The 22,875-nt window shown below is 36.9% G+C and overlaps 1 protein-coding gene across 2 annotated transcripts in view; it reads right to left on the minus strand.

The window, feature by feature from the left end:
- agtpbp1 (ATP/GTP binding carboxypeptidase 1) overlaps positions 1 to 22,875 on the minus strand; it is a 73,790-nt gene that overhangs the window by 34,821 nt on the left and 16,094 nt on the right. Inside the window, exons 3-14 of one of the 2 annotated variants that reach the window (XM_015362177.2) lie at positions 22,024 to 22,154; positions 15,056 to 15,123; positions 12,064 to 12,127; positions 11,156 to 11,302; positions 10,061 to 10,192; positions 9,845 to 9,938; positions 9,640 to 9,677; positions 8,739 to 8,947; positions 4,832 to 5,009; positions 4,078 to 4,178; positions 2,374 to 2,490; positions 345 to 1,060 (exon numbers count right to left, since the gene is read on the minus strand). In XM_015362177.2, coding sequence (XP_015217663.1) covers positions 345 to 1,060; positions 2,374 to 2,490; positions 4,078 to 4,178; positions 4,832 to 5,009; positions 8,739 to 8,947; positions 9,640 to 9,677; positions 9,845 to 9,938; positions 10,061 to 10,192; positions 11,156 to 11,302; positions 12,064 to 12,127; positions 15,056 to 15,123; positions 22,024 to 22,154 — 1,995 coding nt within the window. Of the gene's footprint in view, positions 1 to 344; positions 1,061 to 2,373; positions 2,491 to 4,077; positions 4,179 to 4,831; positions 5,010 to 8,738; positions 8,948 to 9,639; positions 9,678 to 9,844; positions 9,939 to 10,060; positions 10,193 to 11,155; positions 11,303 to 12,063; positions 12,128 to 15,055; positions 15,124 to 18,862; positions 18,969 to 22,023; positions 22,155 to 22,875 lie in introns of those variants that run through there. The other variant, XM_015362184.2, reaches the window with a different exon arrangement.

Genomic DNA, 22,875 nt, shown 5'->3' on the forward strand with positions numbered 1-22,875 from the left:
AGTTATGCTAGGAGGGCAAAAACTATTACGGTATACTGTACATATATGTGATATCAATTTTAACAAAAAAAGTACAGTAATAGTATTATTCTACTATTACTAGCAGAACCACTACTAAACAGCAGTTAACAACTGGTTGCTCTTTGGTAGTGCTGATGGTACTTAGTTTAGGATTATTTAGTAATGATAATAAAGATCTTAATTTTATTTCTGGTGCATTGCCCTCTCTATAATAAATTCACCAAGAGGGGTAGTTTAATTAACAGTTTGCCCACAGCATAAGCCAGGCTTTATTCTTATACTTTATCTATGAAGTGTTTCTGAAATCAATTAATTACACTTACCTCTGAACACCGTAAGCTCTTTCTGAGATGTGCTCCTTAAATGTAGGAGCAATATGACCGAAATAATCGGGATAAGCCACCTCTGCATATCCAGGGACAGATTTGGTGTTTTTCACAGTCTCAATGTAGAGTTCAGGGTCATGTAAAGGAAGTAAGGCAGCTGTGTCTGGCACCTCTAAGACTCCCTGCTCCCCAGAAGAAAGGGAGCTACAGTCGTCGTCATGGTCAACTTCGCCCCTGAGGCTGCAGGAAAGAGATAAGTGGTCTTCTAAAGACCCACCATTTCTTGAGAACTCCTGGCAGGTTTTATTACAGGTTGTGGAGCTCAATTCCATTTTATATTTCTGTCCATTTACACATGGTGAATTACTGCACTTGTTTGAAGAAGTCTCCCCATCTAGGGACAAGCGCTCCATTTCCCTGACTAACTCATGCTTCAGGCACTGGGAAAGCAAGAGATTATTAGCACCAGAATTCTTTGCATCATCTTTTACGATTTCAATGTTTTCCAAATCCACAAGTCCTGGAGACATTTCAGGACCTCCTGCATGAGTAACAGTATTTACAAGCTGTTGTTTTTTTTGCTCTCCCTTGGTAAACTTGGTTTCCTTTTTGGTGGAGCTGAGGTCTGTGGAAGACTCTTCCCCCGCTGTGGGAACAACAATTGGGCCAGATGACTTTGGTTCCAGCACAGTTGGATTTGCAAAGCTGAATCCCTACAATACAGAAGGGCAGACAAAATTTTCACTTTCAGATCACAGCTCCTGTGATACCTTAATATCAATTGCATGAGATGATTTTCAACAAAATACACACAGAACAACTTCTTTAAAATGCCAAAGAATTACTCGTGGACATCAAAATAAGGAATATACAGTTCCTGCACCCTTAGTGTCTTCTTCACACTGGAGTTTGAATGAATATCTTCTAATGAGGTGTTTACACATGAAACACATACAATTTCTCCTAAAATACAAAACACGTCAGGACACTGGTCATACTGTATTACACCTCAGCTCTACTCTTTCCACATGTGTCAAGTGGAAAACCTTCTTAATTTTCTTGTTCTATTCAGATATGTTACCTCAAAATTTTCCTTTAATACAAGCTTATTAATTTTTTCCCCACATAAAGGGGAAATTTTGATTTTTGAACTTTTTGAACTTTTCTAATTTTGATTATTTTTATTAGACCATTTCTTATTTCTATTTTGTCAATATTGATCATCAATAAATAGATCTTCTTGTACATGTGCAGTATAAGAGGGGGCTGCGTAGCACAGTGGGTAAGTCTCTGGACACATGACTGATGGATTGTGGATTCATGTCCCTGTAGTAGACACTTCTGTTACAGGTAAGCTCTGCATTGGACTGCATCTAGATAGGAGAGTCACATGTTCGCCATTCGCTTATACCATGCAAATAGGGAAACCATGGAAATCAGGATAAACTCTGGACTGTTGGGCCACTGTGGCCCTAATACACACCTACTTACATTTCTAAGCATAATTTCCCATCTGAAATGCATTTTTACTGGTTTGTTAACTTAATTAGATTTGTAATTATTGTTATGAATGCCTTATAATAGCAGGATACATTGCACAGGATACTAACAGAATGGTTTCGTTTATATTTTCACCAGTTAATTAGCAGGTATTTGGATGACACAATATCCTGTATGCATTCTAAAAACTCTGGCATATCACTCCAAGCAACACTAGGCCATCAACGCTAAGTTAGCTGCCAGCTGCTCATGGAATTTCCAGTCCTTTAATCATTAAAATCTCTTAAGGTCTTAAAGCCAGTTTTGGTTCTTGACCCTGGTTCTAAGCCAATGCACAACATGTCAAAGCAAAAAAAATATAGTACTGACATCTTGTGGAATTTACTGTATGATGCATTAAAACTTGTAATTTAGGTTTTAATCTTAACTCTAATTAGGATTAAATGTAAAAATACATACTATAAAATTAGATCATCGCTACACAACAGGTAAACAATTCAGTTGTAATATTAAGAGCAATACATACTTGAAAGTCTTCAGTGAGTTCTGGAAAAAAGCGCTCATACATTTTTAGCTCTTCAAGAGGTCGGCTAAGGTCCTGCTTTGGGCACAATTTATTGATATCAGTTTCAATATCATCATTCTAGGGAGAGAGAAAAGAACATATATGGTTTGTAAGGACCAAAACAAAAATTCTCAACTTGAGCAAATCAGGAAATTAACAGAAGATGAATCTGCAAATAGCCCACAAAAAGTTGAAAACTGAAAATATTAAAAATGCTGAAGATTCTTAGAATGGTAGTACCCAGCACGATTTTTTCTCTTAGTTAAGACCAATCAAATTCAAAACATAAATAATGCATCAAAAAGTGAATTGCTGCTTTTTCTGCAAGGGTAGCTTCTTCCAGCATTAATTAAAAATAAACTGTATAAACATGCATTGGTTTTGAAAATAGTAACATCGCATTTAAAGATTTAGAAAGGAATTTTGTTTTTTTCACTACCGAGCTTGTACATTCTCTATGTTACCTTTCTTTGTTGTGTCCTTTTTGTCATTTCATTTCTGGTAAAACTGATTCATGAAATACAACATTAGTTGTGAAAGTGGATGTAACGACCCAATTAAATACATCTAAAGGTTTACGCTATTTTGTTTTTCATTTTGATAGCTAATGCCTATCAGTAAAAGCTTTTCTGTATATAGGACATGCAGATGATCTGTGTACCATGTAATAAAGGTTAAAACAATAAAAGAAGCAGATGTTATTAGGAGTACTCAAACTGGATGATGTGCTTTGAAAATAGAAACAGTAAAGCTGTGACTCAGAATCAAACCAGTGATTGAAAAGGCAATAACAAAACATGGCAAATGAGAAGAGAGCGAGTGCATTTCATATTTCTTAAAATAACCTCACAGTACATACGTCACATGTCTGACAATAAATTTCCCATGAATAAATCAAAACTTTCAGATAAGCAACACTGCATGTATAAACTCATGGGCACTACCAGACGCAAGGAGAATCAATGGCATTCACCATGTAGTATGAACAGTGGAACTTTTGAAATACACAAAATAATACTAATAACAATTAGTATATAAATATAATAATGGAGGTTTGCTCTGTATAATATGAGACCTATTGGGCTTAATTTTTTTGTGAGTGTAATTAATAACTATTTCTGATTTGAACTCTTGCCTCTTGAACTCTTTCTGATTTGAATTTCATGGTTTAACAAGTAAACCCAAAATAACACCACTCTGCATGAGCTGACTGCATTGGTGCCTGAAAAAATATTTTACATGGAAATAACGGGCAGCACAGTGGTGTGCATTTCTGCCTCGCGGCGCTGGGGTCCCGGGTGGAGTTCCAGGGGTGCTGTCTGCGTTGAGTTTGCATGTTTTCCCCGTGTTCATGTGGGGTTTCACCCACAGTCCAAAGACAGGCTGGTATGTAAACTGGCTTCAGTACAATTGGCCCAGGTGTGAATGTGTGAGTGTTTGTGTCTGTCTGTGCCCTGTGGTGGATCCTGCCCAGGGTATATGCTGCTTTGCGCCCCAATGCTTCCTTGGTTTCTCCAGGCTACCGTGACCCTGCATTGTATAACTGCTTACTGAAAGTGATGTGTGACATGAAAGATAAACCATGAAAATGCAGATTATCGTTGACGTCCTGTGATTTGCAAATTATATGATTGATTTTCCTGTCTATTCACATGCTCACTGCACCTGCAAATTTTGGTCCTTTTCATCATCTTCGTTCTCAGTATCATTTTCATTGTCAGCTTCTGTTTCATCATTATCATCGCTTTCGTCCACTACATCATCCACTATCAATAGAACACACCAATGTTATCATCTGTATTCTCTGGTAAGGAAGTCAGTTCTGTTTAGTCACATGTATGGAAAATGCACGAGAGCAGCCTTTTTTGTCATTTACTGTTGGGTCAGAAAAGCAAGTGTTCTTTTGCAGTTTAAACATAAGTTTAATGAACTACATGATAGCTCACACCTGTAGTTTAAAAGAAATCAGATTAAAAAGACATTGCTAAGTATCAAACATAAAACATTTCTCAGCTAATTCTCTGTGTACTGACACTATATGCCTCACTCATACATACAAAACTCTTTGCTGATTGAAAACTGCAGGCCATTTTGCCAACGGCACTTCAAGAAACAGTCTATCGTCACTTTACAAAAAGAATTACAGACTTCTAGCAAACAGCTAGTCTGTGAAGAATAAAATAACTTAAAAGGAATCTAGGACTCAGTATACAGTATCTCATTTGCTGAATTAAACACCAGGTTTGACTGAACATGAGCTGCAACTAGTCAGAGAGGTGCCTGTGAAGGTTTTCTGTGTAGTAGAAAACAGAAACTGCATAGAAAACTGCTAAAAGTAAAGGAAGAAGGCATTCAAATGTTATATCTTAAGTCAAAAGAGAAATTCCATTATTTAAGTCCTGACAATCACTTTTCCTACCCTCTGGAGGTAAACTGTAGAGCTGTGCCACAGGGCCACTGGCTGGAATCATGGGGAGATGGAAGTTGAACACACTCTTTATTGTTGGAACTGGAAGTCGGTTCTTGGGGAAACACTTTCTCATAATAAGGCTTGACGTGTTAGTCAGCGGGTCCAGTGTCCTCACTGGAAGGCACTCCTAATTAATAACAATAACATCATCAACAATACTAATAATCCAATAATGGCAGTGCGATGCATAAAAATCAAAATCACAATATATTCTCGGAGCCTCATAGATAAGTATAAAGTACATCCAAAAGCCTTAACTAAACTTAACTTCAGTAATAATAACTAAACATTATTAAAGTTATTTTTTTTATTCTTTTCCTTTTGAACGTGACAGTAATCCACTATACTTTGTCCAAGCTTTTAGTCACATTACTTTTTGGTCTCATGAAAAATGATTTTTCCTTTGAGGTGTGAAGAAAGGATTGTCTTTTGGCAGGATTTCAGAAACAGTGGAAACTCCTTTTTGATCAAATAAAAACATGAAGGTAAAAGCAGTTCTTAAAGGCTGAATGGCTTCTATACTGTTTACAAAACGTGCAAAGGAAATGTGAATAATCCCAAAGGAGAGTAAAGGACAATAATTCATTTCATTAACATTCACTTAACTCATCAGTACACTGTTATCCTGCTTCTGAACTTTTTTTTTTGTTTGATGCCAAAAGTATTTTTTTTTCAAATCCAATCTCATAATTTGAGGATGAAACGTACTACGCACTTCAATAAGGCTGCTATTGTTTCTCTGAAAACACAACACTTACACTTAAAAAAACATTTTATGTCATTTTTGACTCTGAGAAAGGGTATGCACTAGAGTCCACATTGAGGATTTTCAGTAGAACACAAAAAGGACAAACTCAGAAATACAATAAAGGAACACAAGAGTGGACAAAGGACTTACTGTATTAATATCTGACAATATTTTTGCTCTTGAGTGTGACAGTCTTTCCAATGAATGACATTGTAATAGAATATCAATAAACTGTGAAGGATAATACTCAAATCACTGATGAAATTAATGTTGAGTGCTCTGTTTTGAATTTGAAGAACTGGAAGAATAGGGTAGGGATCATGCAAATAAGGACTTCCTAGTAATTAAATGAGATGCACTAAAAACAATGACACCTGAAACACATGTAATTATAGTAGAAAAATAACACCTTAAATGCATTGTCCCTGCTGCAATGAAAAAAAACAAAGCATTACAGGAAAACAAAGCTGCAAGCATGGTACCCAAAAACAACGTGTGCGATTCAATTAAAAGGAGTGAAAGAGGAAAGAGTGAATGGTAATTTTGTTTCCTCCTCCCTTTCATTCATTTAAATTTAAGAGGGAATAACATACTAGTAAATATCTAGTAGAATACCTCATATAATTAAAAGCATAAGGTGTTATTAAATTAAAATTAGGTGGGTAAAGTCAATATACTATGATTTGTCAAGAATGATGGTGTCCAAGAAATGATGTAATTCATTTGTAGAGATGAACAATGAAAATACTATTTAATACATGACCACATATTACTTTAACTTTAACTGAAACAAAAAAGGTTAATCTGACTCTAAATCCACTTTCTAATATCCCATTGAACCACATTGTTACAACTTTAGCTGACTAGGAAGCATCTCTTAGATTTTAGATAAGGTTTGTGACACTTGGCAGAGTAAACACTTCTAGCTTCATAGCAGAGAGGATGTTTGTTGAGTGGGGGGTGCCTTGATCAGAAACCATCGTAAAGTATATGTTGAAACATCTAGGTAAATTGTGGGTTAATGATTGTCAATGAACAGTACAGAGAGTACAAAATATAAAATCACATTAAGAGCACAGAGAGAAAACCAAAAAGGAAATGACAAGAAGCAGAGGAAAAGTTGAGTTGGAACATGAAGCTTGCGCCAGACAAGAGCCCCTACTTTAAGATCATCCAAACAAAACCCGACCGGAGCTAAGCATTTGATCGCTGATAGAGAGAGCCTGCTACTCTGTGCATGTCATTCCTGCTGAGGGTGCATTTTTAGAATAGGGAGATAGGCTCCCATTTATTTTGTGGCATCTGGGTTGCAGAGAAAGAGACTTAACTGCAGGCTGTATTGTATTTATTTAGAAAGGCAGCTTATCTCTTATTTTGCCTCTGTAGGCATTAAGAGTTTAATACTTAGAAGTTTGGGGGGAGGGGGGGGTTGGGGGGTAATTAGGATGTTAGGCCACTGAAATGTCTAGTTTGCAGATAGTGTAAACACAGTAACTTGTGTGTAGTCTGTGCCTTGTCATTTTAATAAATATTTGTTTAACCAAGTGCACCTGGATTATTACTCTTTTCACCAAAGCTGTGCCAGAGAACAAAGAATTCATGTGCCTCTAATTACAACAGCCACTATATTCTGGAGAAATCACTTACAAGTTTGGGGTTATGAAAAATTATTTCACTTATCGATTGAACCACTAGGGTCAAATCCCAATTTTCACCATTTTCATAACCCCCATTTGTAACAATATTTTACTTTCCAAGGTCTTCTGTGTTTTTTGGAATAGATCACAGATTTTAAAATGTATATAGAAAATTCAGAATTGGTATTTTACAAAAAAACATCTAAGATGCAATAAATGTTTTTTAATGAACATACTGACAGGATCACCTAAAATAGCACAGCATGAGCTATGAAGCAGAAGATGAGATGCCATTATATCTATACAATCTTTAACACAATGCCATATATAACATATAATGTAATATTTAAATACATATGAAGTATATAAGAATATGGTACTATATGTCATTAAGAATACATTTTCATTTTTGGTTCAGAATAAACTCACAAAAGACAGTTATTAGTAGTGGGTATTTTTAATTAACTCCAACAAAATGGCTTTTGGAGACTGGAGTATTTAATTTCACAAATGATTTTTTTTTCACAAAATAACCACCATGCATGAATCACTGATGGTCAGTGTGTGCACTCCAGAGGCATTTCCCTTGCTAACTGCAAGTTTTGATTGCAGTGTCTGCTCATATTGTATGGATTTCTGCCTACAAAGTTTTTTGGTCGACATATGGTTCATCTTGCTGCTAAAGGATATTTGGTGAACACTCTGTTGATGGACAGAAAGCATGATTATCACCCAATTTCTATGCTTCTATAGCATGCAGCTCACCTTTGTGCTGACAGAACGTTTTATCAAACATCAGATGTCAATATGCTAAAGAGTTGGTGTCCTAATTTACAGCAACTAATTTTGTGCAACAGTGCTTAATGAATAAGGACTAAAGTGAATTTACACCATAATAACTTACTAATAATTCAGTATTCACCAATAATTTGATACCAGACATAGCTAAAATTTTCCTGTTGGAGATAATGGACCTGGAAAGGACCACTTTTCTAAAAAAGTTTCCTTATTTGTTATCTTACATGCAGTGCAAAATTACAAGACTTTTTTAGTTCATACAGGGGCATAAAAAAGTACCCGACAGCATACAACTATAGCATTGAATGGTGTTTGTGAACTACAGTGTGCAGAACACCCCCATTCCAATACTTTAAGTGTAACAATATAAACTGTTACATAATTTACTGATTTAAATGTTTTCTGGCAGCCTGACCCTAATGCAACACCAGGCACGTTCCCAGCTTCACATTTACATAGTTCACAGCGGGGAGTAAAGGATAGCAAAGGAATTACCCTTTAGATAACAATCAGGATGACATACAGTACCTGCAGCCAGTACCTTGGTGTAACAATAATTGTAATAACAAAGTCCTTAGTCACATACATTTGCCTTAATGTCACAAATACATTACTTAAGGCTATCCAAAAAAGAAATGATTGACCCCAATATTCAAATACGTAGTAAACTCACTGTAGACGTGCTGTACAAAATCCTCATGCCATCTGCATCAATGAATGCCTTCCTACCCAGCTTGATGTTCGTAATGTTTTTGATGGAGCCCAAAATGCCCTTCCGGATGAGCATGTGCCTGTGTCGGGTGTCATGTCTGTGCCAGTCCTGGTAAATTGCCAGCAGCGAAGGGACATACCCCTTGTCTACTGCCCTTCGTGCATTCGTTTCTGGAACACAAGACACACACACACAAAGCACAATTCTCCGTAAAAGTAATAAGATTATCAATACAAGTAATTCTCAGACAAATCAAAGATTTCACTCCAACAATGCAAGTTGCAGTGACTTATGCTAAAAATAAGCTTGCTTATATTAATCAATTTACTATCAATGGGACACGAGCGTCTATTTCTTTTTTATATTGTGAAATGATGTAAGCAGAAAATACAAATGAGCTAGCGTCCATATTATCTCTAAAATATTTCTAGAATAACTGATTAAGTCAAATGCGTAGTGTGATGAGCAAGCAGATTGTCTCTCTTAAAAATCACACGAGAAAGGCAAGAACTATTGCCTGAAAGAATTAAAAAAATAGAATTTGTGTCTTTTTTTTTGTATTCGGCAGACAATCTACTGCTAATGTTTATAACATTAACTCACAGTTTCTGTTGTTGCCAAACACAAAACCTAGGCTTTTTAGTCATGTTGTGCAATCTTTAAAGCATGAGAAATTACTATGCATTCGTGCTCCAGTTTTTGTTGTGTCTGTGCTTGTCTTGCACATTGAGCAGGGCAAATTTTCTGTGTAATGCTCAAGATTTTGCTGAACATATGTAAACATAGCCAACCTTGCAGATTATTGAGAGGCACATCTTTTCATTGACAAAACGCTGAAGAAAATGAAACCTAAGATACTCACTTGACTTCAACAAAGCTGCTAAAGTATCCAGGGTAACTCTGTTAAAACAAACATTGGCATTTAAAAAGTTAAAAGCTTTTTTACATAGAAAATAAACGTTAATACATTTCACTGGATGCATAAAGAGATTTGTTCACTGAGACAGCGTGAAACTCTTTTCACTTTTTAATTATCATACACTGTAGCATGGGAATCTAATACGTACTTCAAAAGGCTTGTATTCTTTTTGCTGAAGGGACCAATTATTTTAAACATCAGCTCCACAACGCCATTCTTGCCCAATGATACTGCATTCACAGCTGAATTAAAAAAGAAAACAATACTGTTTTGACCGAACTCTGTAATATTGTGAAAAAATAGTAATCATTTAATATCTAGACACTGACATACAGTACTTACAAATTTGACATACAGTACTTACAGTTGCTTGAATATACTCTCAAAACCTGCAGGCATGGCAAAATGAGCTTGTAGTTCTGCAAATTGTGCTTCAGAAGGTTTAATGTTATATTTAGTGCTCCGTTTATTCTGGCCTTGATGCCAAATTTTTTATCTGTTTAAAAGACAAGAGACAGAATGCAGTAACAAACAAAAACAATGTCGAGTTAGATAATTATTATATCATAATCCCTTCATATTGCTAGAGTCTCAGGTCAAAAAACTAATTCAGAAAAAAAAATTAAAAGCTACCTTATGTTTATTTTAAGGACAAATGACATACCCATGCATGGGACTTAATATTCTTAACCCACAAGAAACCAAAAAAGCAAGATGTGCTGAACAGCATACTCTTGTACAGAATATCAGCCCATTAAATACAGCTGATCAGGAGAAGCTTTTGTAGCTGACTGCAATGTTACAAGATATCCACTAGAGTTCACTGTAACACTTCATTTGGATGAACACTTTAACCCTCAAGAAAACTAAACGGGATCTTCTTTCAAACAGTACAAGATCTTCTGAAGATAAAACATTAGGGTTGGAGTTGCTAGGAATGGGATTCTTCATCCTTTTAATATTTCAAATTCCCCAACCAAAAAGGAAATGTACATTTTAATAGTAATTCAATTGCTTGCGATTGAAGAAGGTAAGGTAAGAACTTAATATTGCAACTCAGCTGCAACATTTACCATAGTGGTAACGGTGAACTGAAAATATCTGATTTCAATATAAATGTCAACTGTGCATAATGAAACTTACACTGAAACCTGAAGATCACGCATTAATCAAGGAACATATAAGTACTACAGTATGTTATTAAGCCTGAAGTCCAACTAAACCCATCCAGATAGAGAGCTACTGCTGCTGCTGCTTCAGCCCTGTCATTTCGTAACCATTTTGAGCTTTCATCAGTATTTTCAGTTCTATGTCTGTGACCGGTAACACTGCTGTACTTAAGTTCACACTTGGTCCACACTCACTCATTCAGTGCAATTACTGTGTCATACAGTATCTTTATTTCCAGGGCTTCTGCACATGATCTACGAATGCTTTTCCAAAGCTAATTTTCCATTACCTTTTAGTCCCACTTTGGCCAGGATGGAGTGCAGCTGCGCCATGAGCTCCTCGCTGGGGGGGGACTCTTTGCTGGCACTGAGCAGCAGCTGCAGGAGGACGTTGGTTCCTCCCTTCGACACCAGTACTCCAACTCTCCTGCCACTACCTGTCAAAGACACATCTGCCATCACACCACCAGTAGGTCTGAAAGCTTTCCCAGAAATTGCCCGCAGATAAAGAAATCACACAAGCAAACAAAGCAAGGCAGGTCGAGGGACAAGCATATCACTCAAACTGAGAATGCAAGCTCTAGCAATCTGTGGGTTACATCTGCGAGGTACTATTTCCTTTTTTTGTGGACAGTTTTAAAAATAAAGAAAAACGTACAGTTCGGGACAGGTAGTTGTACATCATAGCCATGTAGGAGCATCTATTTTGTTTTAGTTCACATTTTTGAATGCCAAGCAATACTTTTGGAATAAGAAACATTGGGTCAAACTGAGCAGATGCAATCACATCTGCAGTACACCAAGTTAACTAAATAGCCTTCAAGTGAGACATGCCTCTGATTCTGGTACAAAGTGCAATTCAAATATAAAGACTTGCATATTTTAATTAGACTGAAATACATTTAAAAGGGAATATTAGAGGCCTGGCATTGATACCATGCAAAATAATTAAAATATTGCATATTACACAAACACTATCAATCTACAATGTGTAACTTGCATTATATACCCACTTTTTCCAGTGTTTCAGTAATTATTTCAAACACTGCACTGTACTGCACAGTGTTTTGCATACAAAGATTCTTTTGATTTTTATTTTGCAAATGTCTATATACACAAGGTTAGAAAGCTCAGTAAGTGATCAAATAACCATCTGATTTGTGTAAAAGCTGGTTTGCATTGTATGTACGGTACTTACCCAATGAGACCAATTCATTTAGAATGCAGAGAACATTCAGTACAGTCTGATGGTCCCGTGTACTCTATTAAAGACAAAAATCATGCCTGTGTTTTAGATCTCCCCCAAACACCAAGAAGCATACTATGCTGTCAAATTAAACTGGCAATGTATAGAAACCACATTTCAGTACCTACTGTACTGTACATGATGTGATTAATACGTCATAAAAATAATGTATGTCGTTTTGCAAAGTACCAAAAGCCAGTGGTGGGTGGGCACCAGGAGGTGTGGCATGCCATGACACCACACCACACTACAGGCCATTGCATGTTCTTCCTTACTGGGTTAGAAGTTTTAAAGCAAACAAATTGCAAATGTGCATACTTTATCTTAATCTAGCCAACCATGCATTAACCATGACTGGAAAATCAACTGCTGGCTGTGAAAACTTTTTTATAGGTACTGTACATTATATGTCAATACAAGTGTCTGAGCTGTGTATGTTGGGAACATACCTTATGCTAATTACACCATCCTTTATGGACATCAATACCCCTTTATCAATTATTTTATTTAGGAACATATCCTGAACTTATAATGGTGACTTTCGATATATACTGAAGAGTGCTGACTGCTTAGCACTGTGTAACATTCTAACATTTAATTAACACCATGCTTACTTTTTCTGTGGTTTTATTGTTGTTTAATGCTACTGTTTAAATTGCCGTTTGCATTTTAAGCAGATTAAATTGTAAGTCTCTTTGGTCAAAAGCGTGTGCCTATTGAATACATGTAAAATGTACTGAATAAATATAAATGAGAAAATATTTTGAAGGTTGAATGATTAAAGTGAGTAGAATCGAAAAATGTTCAGGATCTCATAAAAAGAGACATTTTATCCATTACATTGAGTATTTCCATTAAAGAAATTATAATAATTTTAAACATTTAAAACAAAAAGTAAAGTCAGTTTATTTAATGTTATCCTGAGTCCTGTTCAGATCAATTTTTCAGGATTTTTCAGTGAAACGTGCACATTAGACACCACTTGCATCATGTATCAATATAGACTTTACACAAAATGAACATAATGTTGTTACACAAATTATAACATTATTGAAATATATTTCAATATATTAATAATAATAATAATAATAATGAACATGTTACATATATGAACAAATGTTATATATAAATATAATGTAATTTAAATATATTAGTAAAAAATTTACTTCATTCTAAGACATCTCAATGTAAACACAAGATGATACAACTTACTATAAATAAGAATCTGAGTGTATTTTATTCACCACACTAACACAAATGCGGCTGCCTTGCTCAGTCTTTACACACAGGACTGGGGGTGCTGTCTTCTTGTGTTCTGATTCACTTACGTTCTACACTAAGAGTATGTTTGTTCTATTTGTTTTCTCCTCATGGGGGAAAAAAAACAAAAACGTCATATTGCAGACAAAGAGACATAACTGGATGATGGTGCAACCACCATACTCAGATTCTTTTCTTATACTGTGACAACTTTCAGAATATCAGTAAATTAAAAGCTACTGCATGTGAATGGAAAGAATATCATAAAAGATCAATAACAGCTATACCATTCAATATCTCGATATTTCACTCTAACAGAAGTGTTTTAGTCATATGGAAGTCTTTGTTTTAAGTTGGCAAGCCTTTGCAAAGCTATGGGCCAGTTCAGCACTGCTTTTTCACAGAATGTTGATCCCTAAACTTGCATCTCAACACATAAAACGGGGTCAAAAACTAAGCCCTAGCCTCTGTGGAAACATATGTAAAATGTTTTAGATGATAAAACAATTAATGATGAAACTACTCCAACACTAATGAACTTGAACTTGAACTTGAACTTTATTGTCATATGTAACCGGTACTGGTACAATGGAATTCTTACTTACAGAAAGTCTCTCGATTGTAAAACAAGTGTAAAGACAAAGAGCAAACAGTGCATCAAGACAATGTACAAACAAACAATAGACAATGTGCAAGCAAACATGTAGACAGTTTGAATGTAAACAATACAGACGTGTAAACAATGACTGGAGATGTGCAATAGATAAGAAATCATAAAGAGGTAGATGGTGATGGTGTAGGTGTGGTCCGAGGGGGATGGCTAAATGTGTTCGCCAGTCTCACTGCTTGTGGATAGAAGCTATTGAAGAATCTAGTGGTAAGTGTCCGTATGCTCTTATATCTCTTGCCTGAGGGCAGTGGGGTGAAGAGCTCATGCCCGGGGTGGTGACTGTCCTCTGTGATGGCCAGAATTCTACCATGGCAGCGGTCCTCATAGAGCTGTTTAATCTCGGTGAGACCGCAGCCGATGATCTTCTGGGCCATATTGACCATTCTCTGCAGTGCCTTTCTTTCTCGTGAAGAGGTGTTGCCATACCACACGGTGATCCCATTGGTGAGGACGCTCTCGATGGTGCAGCGGTAGAAGTTCACTAACACATGTATTGGTATCCCCCATCGCTTGAGGTACCTCAAGCAATAAAGGCGCTGCTGAGCCTTCTTCATGATAGAGTCAGTGTTCACAGTCCAGGTTAGATCTTTAGAGATGTGAATTCCCAAAAACCTAAAGCTGGTGACTGTTTCCACTTCCGTTCCATCAATACTGAGTGGGCTGCGAGTGTATGGCCTGTGTCTCCGAAAGTCCACTACTAGTTCTTTCGTTTTCTTTATGTTCAAGTCCAGGTTATTGCTATGACACCACCTAAGCAGCTGAACAACTTCATCCCTGTAAGTGGACTCGTCATCATCACTGATCAGGCCTATTATAGTGGTGTCATCGGCAAACTTAATGATGCGGTTGTTGCTGTGTCTTGCTGTGCAGTCGTGAGTAAATAGGGAGTAAATTAGATCTACTAATCGGTAGATCTAATGAGTGAAGACATTTAAAAGGTTCTAATATTTTAATCTTCAAAGGAAAATGAAGGTCAAACATTCACATTACAATGATCTAATTTGAGGAAATTACCTCTAATGTTGACAAGATCACTTCCATTCCACTGGAGCCCTTGGCCATTACTTCTTTTCTTGTTTTCTCTGAAAGGCAATTTAATAAAAAGAGTACAGATACGCAATAGGGCCTTAGAGCAATATAGTAAAACTGGATATTTGCTATTCTAGGAAAACAATAGGCTTCATCAAACCACTCACATTTTGTGAGATATTACAGAATGTACTCATATACTGTAACTTACTAGAGATTTTACTAGAAACCATTTTGTACTTCTATAAAAAAAAGTTTTTCTTTGCCTAAAAAGACCACAAAAAAAACATATGTCCACAAAAATGGATTCTGAGCAAATTCTGGGATCAAAAGTCAACAGCAAGAACAACTTAAAGTATGGGTTCCAGCTAAGCCTGGGGACTGTATAAACAAAAAAAAATCATTATTTAGTTTTTCATAGGATTAGACCAAAACTCTCTCTTTACACATAATAATTCAAGCAATATATTTCAGATCAAATGCAAGTTAGGTAGAATTTGAAAAAAAAAGATAAAAAAATAACAAGGGATTTGATGTCTTCTGACTAATACGATCACTTCCAATGTTGACATGGTACTGCTATCATGGTAACCCATGGTCTTAATTAAACCACTGTAAATTTACATCACTTTTCACGCTTTCAGAATTTCCACAAAATGCAATACAAAAAAACATTTATCACAAGTTTTCATGAAGAATGAATTTTGGACACTAAGTTCATCCATTTTCAGTCTACTAGTCCTGGTAAGGGTTTCACACTATGCCATTCATTACAAATACTGTATGCTGAAAAAAGCACTGTGCTGCAGGCTGCTAACAAAGAATATACCCTCATTTAAAAAGCAGCTCTGTAAACTTGCAGGTGTTCATTATGTGCCTGAGTGTGAACCACTAGAACACTTTACTTAAGCTCTCCAGACGCTCTCCAGTGAGTTTCACATAGAGAAATTCAGGTGTATACCATGGAGAGAAACTCTTGAAAGAAACTAAGTGAGGTTTAAGGGCAGCGTGTTTATCCAAATTACAGGTTAACACAGTGTTAAATTACTGACTAGGTCAGCTGACAAAGATGAACAAGGAGGGAATTAAGGATAGCATTAGAGAAATCAAGAGTGGTTCAAAGATTTCAGCTGTCTAAAACAAAATGTGTGTTCATCTCACTAAAGAAAAGGGAACACAGACATCAAATAACACTCCCTTATGATCAGCAATCTGGCCAGAAGCACAGACCAGATCAAGGGTGCGACCACAGACATGGGTGGGACAATTTTCCAGTTGAGTGAGATCAAGGCAGTCCGAAGTGGATAAAAAAAAAAAATCAGAAGTAAAGTTGCAGGCCAACGAGTCAAAAAGAATGCTAAAATCCCCAAGTATAAATACTGGGCAGCTCATAGTGTTGTTAACAGTTCAGATAAAAACACAGGACAGGAGGCCAATAAACAAGTAAAATAAACAATGGAATGCAGCCACACAGCTTAAGAGCAAAGTATTTAAAGGATATCATTGGATAATATATCACTGCAATACTTAAATCTCTACATTGGTTGTGTAAAAAGTCACATATTTAACATAAGATCTTGTTACTGACATTAAGGCTCTACATAATCTGACTCCATCATACATCTCTGAACTCCCTCAAATTTACACTTCCTCCCTCCATTCAGTTAAAGCTGGTCCCTTGCTCATTGTACCTAGGACTAAATCTTGGGGACTGTGCTTTTTCTGTGCTGCTATGGAATCGTTATGGAATTCCTTTCTTTAGACTCTTTAACAGACAAAATCTTCTTTTCCTAGGCCCTTTTACATTTCATTCTGTATGTTCTTGTTTCATTTGTCTTTACTTTTTATTGCATTTTTTATCTTTTCCTTCTTCATCACTCTGTGCAGTGCCCTTGAGTTTTGAATGGTTATTATTATTATTTAACCCTTTATGTACAGCGAGTGGAAGGTCTTGAAAGACCCAGGCTTCACTGTAATTTGAGAACTATACTTAAACTGCAATCTTTATTATTATTGCTATTAAATATGATTAAACTAGCAGTAAACTTCTGTAGTTATCCTGTGAAATAAATTGTAATGTTCAGCCTAGTGGTTTTTATTCTCCTTTCCAAACAATTAGAAATGACAAACCTAACGTTCCCAGAAACCACATAAATTATACCTGTCTTTCATTTGCCAACTAAATCTCTGTTCAGGTCTGCGTACAAAATTACACCACAGAGAAGAATAACAAAGTCGATGACAAACTAAAAGACTTAAGAAAACTGAAAAAAAAAGATATCTAAAATATTTATTCACTTGGGATTTAAATCTCCACTACTTTTTGTTGCTTCTGGCCTTCTGGCCCCAAACTCTCATCATTACATGAAGGTAACATAATTCTTCAGAAATGAGGTGCTTGGCTTCACAGTGAACAGTTGCACACAGAACAATATGTCCTTCAGTGAATGGAATGAAGTCAGCTAGGTGTTCTTGAGGTTACAATGACCTGACCTCTTCAAGTTATAAGGTTACTGCAAGCACCAGTCTTTATTAAAGGTGATGTCTACTCCCTGACTGATATTAAAGCACTGTTTGAATCCTAGACTTCCACTTTGTAAAGAAGTGTCTGGCTTGATGATCCATGTCAGAGAATGTACAGTATTTGTGCAAAAAAAAAAGAAATGTTTCAGCTCTCAAGCCAAGCTCAATATATGAGAAATGCAAGAGCCCACTCTCTGTACATGGATGTTGCTCTGCCTTTTTTAAGTATACATCGAATCAGTTGTAACAATAAAATAAATGTTAAATGTGGTGAAAGCACAACTCCAAGTCATTTTCCTAATTTTACTGATATATACTATACAGTATATACTAAAATTGCATGATGGATAATTTTGTGACTTGGTGTTGATGATATTTATTTATATCTACTGTATATAAATATAAACATAGATATATAGTTTCAGATATACTGTATAGTTACTGATAGTATATCTAATCTGCAAAAAAAAGCAAGTAGTTTAATTGCTGGCATAATACAAAACTCAATGGAAATTTAAACATGCATAATAATATTTTGTTCTAATAATTGAAATAATTTACAAATGCAAACAACAATAACCCTTAAAGATAAAAACAATATAGTATTATTCTGGATAGGCTAAAGTACTTCACTGTAACTATACATTCATACAAAACAAACATTCTTTACATTATTTAGTAATATTTTTTCAGATTTTTAATCGTTAAAACACAATTCTAAACTCATGATACCTGGACAAGTTCAAAGTAAAACACATTCCCTGATTCTCACTGCCACAAATAAAGCCATCAATTGGTGCTGTGCTTTTGATATTGGATGAGTCTTCACTTCCCGTATAGAATTTTCAAGCCAATTAGTATTGATCTGCATGTGTGGTCTAACTGTACTGTAGAAATGGGATACATCTTAATTTATCTAGCTAAAGGTACATCTCTTATTTTTTAAACATTAAAAGAATGCATACTAGAATTGTTTTCACAGAAAACATTTCAAAGCTGCTTCATGCATGAAGATAAAAAAACAAAACAAATATTTTGAGGTTTCTGCTGGCAAACACAACCAAATTAACCATATTAACATATTAACCATGTTAATGTTAAGGTCTAGTTATACCGATATTCCAAGGAGTAGAAACAAAATACACCTCTCAGGCCTTTACACTGTGTGTAAATAATTTCTACAGTTCACAGCAAGTATGCACTGATTGGAATGCTGGATTTACCAATCTTTACTAATTAATTTCGTTTCTCATTTACTGCTGTCCTTACCATGATTCTTTTGCTCTCCTAGTGTCTGGTATCTGGAAGAACTAAATGCTCGATTTGACAAGTAGTCCATTTCTGAAAGCAATGATGGCAGGCTCTATCAGGATAACTTTAACATCAGTCCACAGTACAGTAAAGCTGTAGATGTCAGCACCATTAAGAACTGACCCCTCCTTTTTGAAAATGGGAAAGTCGTACACCCACAGTGAATTGCAGGAGTGCAAAAACACAGAGTGCTAGGCAAGCTGAAACCTGGCAGCTGATGTTTGTATGTGTAAAGGCAACTGGAAACCTAAAGCAACCAAATACAGAAGTGTTTCATATAATCAATGCTCCTCTCTTTCGAGCTATGTATTTAGAAACATAGATGGATACATAAATAGTAAGATATGCATCTGTGCTTGCATTTTGTTGCACGGCAGGAGGTAGAGATGCCGCAGAGTTACCAGAAAAGGCAAGGATAAAGTATAGCTCCCAAAATGCTTAGTGATCACCCAACAGGGTAATAGTGTAAAGCAGGAAGAACAATAAGTGCCCAGATACTTCAGACTGGCAGAAGAGCACTACCAGGCTCGCACTGACTGTCGGGAAGATGAAGGTGAGAAGCAAAAGAAATAGAGGAAAAACAGTGAGACAGAAAGATCCTTGGGTGAAGAAAAGCAGCCCTAGCAACAGGGTTTTGAGAGGACGTCTATTGTAGAAGAGAGACTATTGACAGAAAAAAATGAAAAAAAGCATGCTTGCAAAAAAAACGTATTTATTACTTTGTTGTGTTGAAAGCATGTTATTTTCCATACAGCTGTATTTATACTAAATTGAACTAAAGCGATGAGCCAGTGCTCTAAATAGATATTTATATAAAATAAATTTTGTACAGATTTATTTTAATCAAATATAAATACCACCGTGCCCACGTTGAAACTCAGTCCTCTTCAATTCTTAAAGAGTCTCTTTGGTTTGACCAGCACCCTGGCAGCAGGCTTTCAAATGTCTGTGCCACTGCTAGTACAACCATGAAAGAACCTCAAACCAGATTGGGAGAAGGTTCCACTGAGACTAAATTTGGCCAGAGAGGAATAATGTTGTGTTGCCCCAGAGACCCCTGAAATAGGGAAAGAGAACCAGCATCTTCCTGAATTCCCCAAAGTAGGAATCGAAAAGACACAGAAACCCACACAGTAGAAGAGCATACTGTAGTTAACTTGAGAATGCTCTACCAAGAGAGTGTCTGAAAAAGTGTAGATAACAAATCCATCAGCTAAGAGGCATATCCTGAACTGTGCACAGCTGTAAAGACCACACTGACGGATGGACTCCCTTTTGCCTTTCCCTAGGTACCACAGATGACTCCTCATTAGAACCATTCTTACTGACTTAACTGCACTTTTAGTGGAGTGTACAGAAAAGCGCTACATAAGTGTAAGCAATTAATTAATTAACTATGGGGGCCAGTTCACTAGACAAAAAACCTGTGGATTTTTCCCAAAACAACTCAAACTATATTGCTAGAAGGTAAAACAAAGCTGACTTTGTTTATTTCTAGTATTCTAGCTTCCTTAGAGACTCAAAACATGAAATCACTGCAGTACTAAGATGAAACACCAACACCAAGTTTTTAAACAATTTGACCACAAACAGTTTTCAACATTACCCCAAGACCAAGTAAATAATAAAAACAACAACATTCATCCTTCATCTACAGTATGTTAGCACAGTTGGTACATCTCCCCCCACCTTTCCCACCCCCCATGTGGATGATGACTTCACTGTGATGCAAACAGATTTAAAATTGATGGCTTATGTTTCACATTGTGAGCTTTCATTTTTACAGCCTGCCCATAGATCACATAGCACAGAGCACATAAATCAGTTCACACATACCAGTGAAATAATTTGAAAACATTTCCTTTTTTAATTCATTTTAACCCCTGATTCCTTTCTAGATTTGCTGGCAATAAAAAGATCGGTTTGGAAGCCAGCCCTGCAGAGCCTTAAATCCAATTGGGATGTATCGACTGAGCCGCACTAACACAAGGCGCTAGCTCTTCCTTCTGCTTGGCTGGGAGTGATTCTGACACCAACTAATAAAAGACCTAGTGAAAGAAGTTATCATCAGGTGCTGAATTAGCTAGCAAGCACAGCACATGTGAAAGCTGCCATGGGGAGGACAAAGTGGCAAAAAATAGCAAGAGGGCAGGCAGAAGCAGGGTCAGTACAGAGGTCATGAATTGGCAAGGAAGGTTCAGATATCATTCCCCACAGGGCAGTAAACTGAGCAGACTGCACGGCAAGCATCAGTCAGGGGATCCTGTTTCACCACATGCGACAGCAGTCAAAACGTTTCCATCACCTCCCGCCAAACTACACAGACATGCTACTTGAGAGCAGCTTCCCTCACAGGCTGGAAACAGTCATTTTCACAACCTAGGAACTGTACTCATGTGAAAATCAGTACGGATATCATCTAAAATACATTTTTTTCCATAATTAACCATCTTCTATTTAAGTGTTTCCCTGTGAAGCTGAAAGAGCTGCCACCCCAAAGCTACATTATAAAGCAAGAACTTCTTGAGGTTTTTCCCCACATTCTCTTTTATGTGCTGTTTTAAATGCAGCAAGGTTGCACAGTACATGCAGCAGTTTATTCTTGTGATTTTATTGGCTACTAGAAATTGATTCAAGCAGTCCTCCCCATTAACTATGTGCAGCACAATACACCTGCCTCCAAAGATTAGAGCAAAGTGTAACAGGGACCCCTGCTGGCCAAAGGTTTACATGCCTACATGCTTTCCAGCATGAAGACCAAGTCAACAAACCAGCTAATGGGGAACTTCCTCCTTACCAGAAGCAGTGTGTCTCAAATTGATATACTGATTACCCTATCCTGGACGTCAAATAATTAGAATCCTGAAACATTAATGCACAATGCATGCATCCCAAAAATGTAGCTCACAATATGAGATGCCTTGGCATGTATTCCTATACAATACTCTTTCCTAGGATGTAATAGGGACAAATTGTGGTCTGGCAGACATGGTATTGCAGTTCAAAGATGAGCTTTCTCTTAACAGGACAGACCAAAGCAAACCAGAAAGGTGAACAACAGGAAAAGGATCCCCAGTTCAGGGTGGAAATAACTGGGATCTTCTCACTCATTACTTTACCTTGTGTTTGGATGAGATGAAGGATCTTGGATGTGATATGTCTTGCATTTTCCACATCCAGCGCCACTGGCTCTGCATTTATTTTCTCAAGCTGGGCAAGGAGGGTAAGTACCCTGGAGTTACTGGGGACTCTGGAATAAAGCACACAAAGCGTCACATTGTTTTTGAAGCAATAAAAACCTTGGGGTTATATTCGATTCTGGCTTAACATTCGACCCACATGTACAGCATACTGTCAAAACATCTTTTTTTTCCACCTTAGAAATATCGCAAGACTGCGCCCTATGCTATCATTAACTGTGGCTGAAAAGCTGATCAACATATTTGTATTCTCTCAAATTGACTACTGCAATGCTCTACTCCCTGGGGTATCTAAATCTACTCTGAACAAGCTGCAGTATGTCCAAAATTCAGCAGCCAGAATCCTGACCAGGTCTAATGCAAGTGTTCACAATGACTCCTGGAGGCCTTGCACTGGCTTCCGGTCAAATTCCGCGTAGACTTTAAAATCCTCATGCTCACCTATAAGGCTTTACATGGTTTGGCACCTCAATACCTGTCTGAACTTTTATCGCCCTACTCCCCACCTCGCAACCTCCGCTCTTCAAACTCTGCCCTCCTTACAGTCCCCCGAGCCCATCTACATTGTATGGGCGACAGGGCCTTCTCCTGCTATGCCCCCAAACTCTGGAACTCTTTGCCCAAGGATATCCGAGAGTCACCTTCTCTAAACTCCTTCAAATCCAGACTCAAACCTTCTTCTTCAGAAAAGCCTTTACTTAACTGGTTCCATTCTTCACCCCTCTGCTCTTCTTAGTACCACCTTCCACGGTCTCCTCTATTGTTATTGTT

Source organism: Lepisosteus oculatus, chromosome 3 (assembly GCF_040954835.1).
Source record: "Lepisosteus oculatus isolate fLepOcu1 chromosome 3, fLepOcu1.hap2, whole genome shotgun sequence".
NCBI classification, from domain to species: domain Eukaryota; kingdom Metazoa; phylum Chordata; class Actinopteri; order Semionotiformes; family Lepisosteidae; genus Lepisosteus; species Lepisosteus oculatus.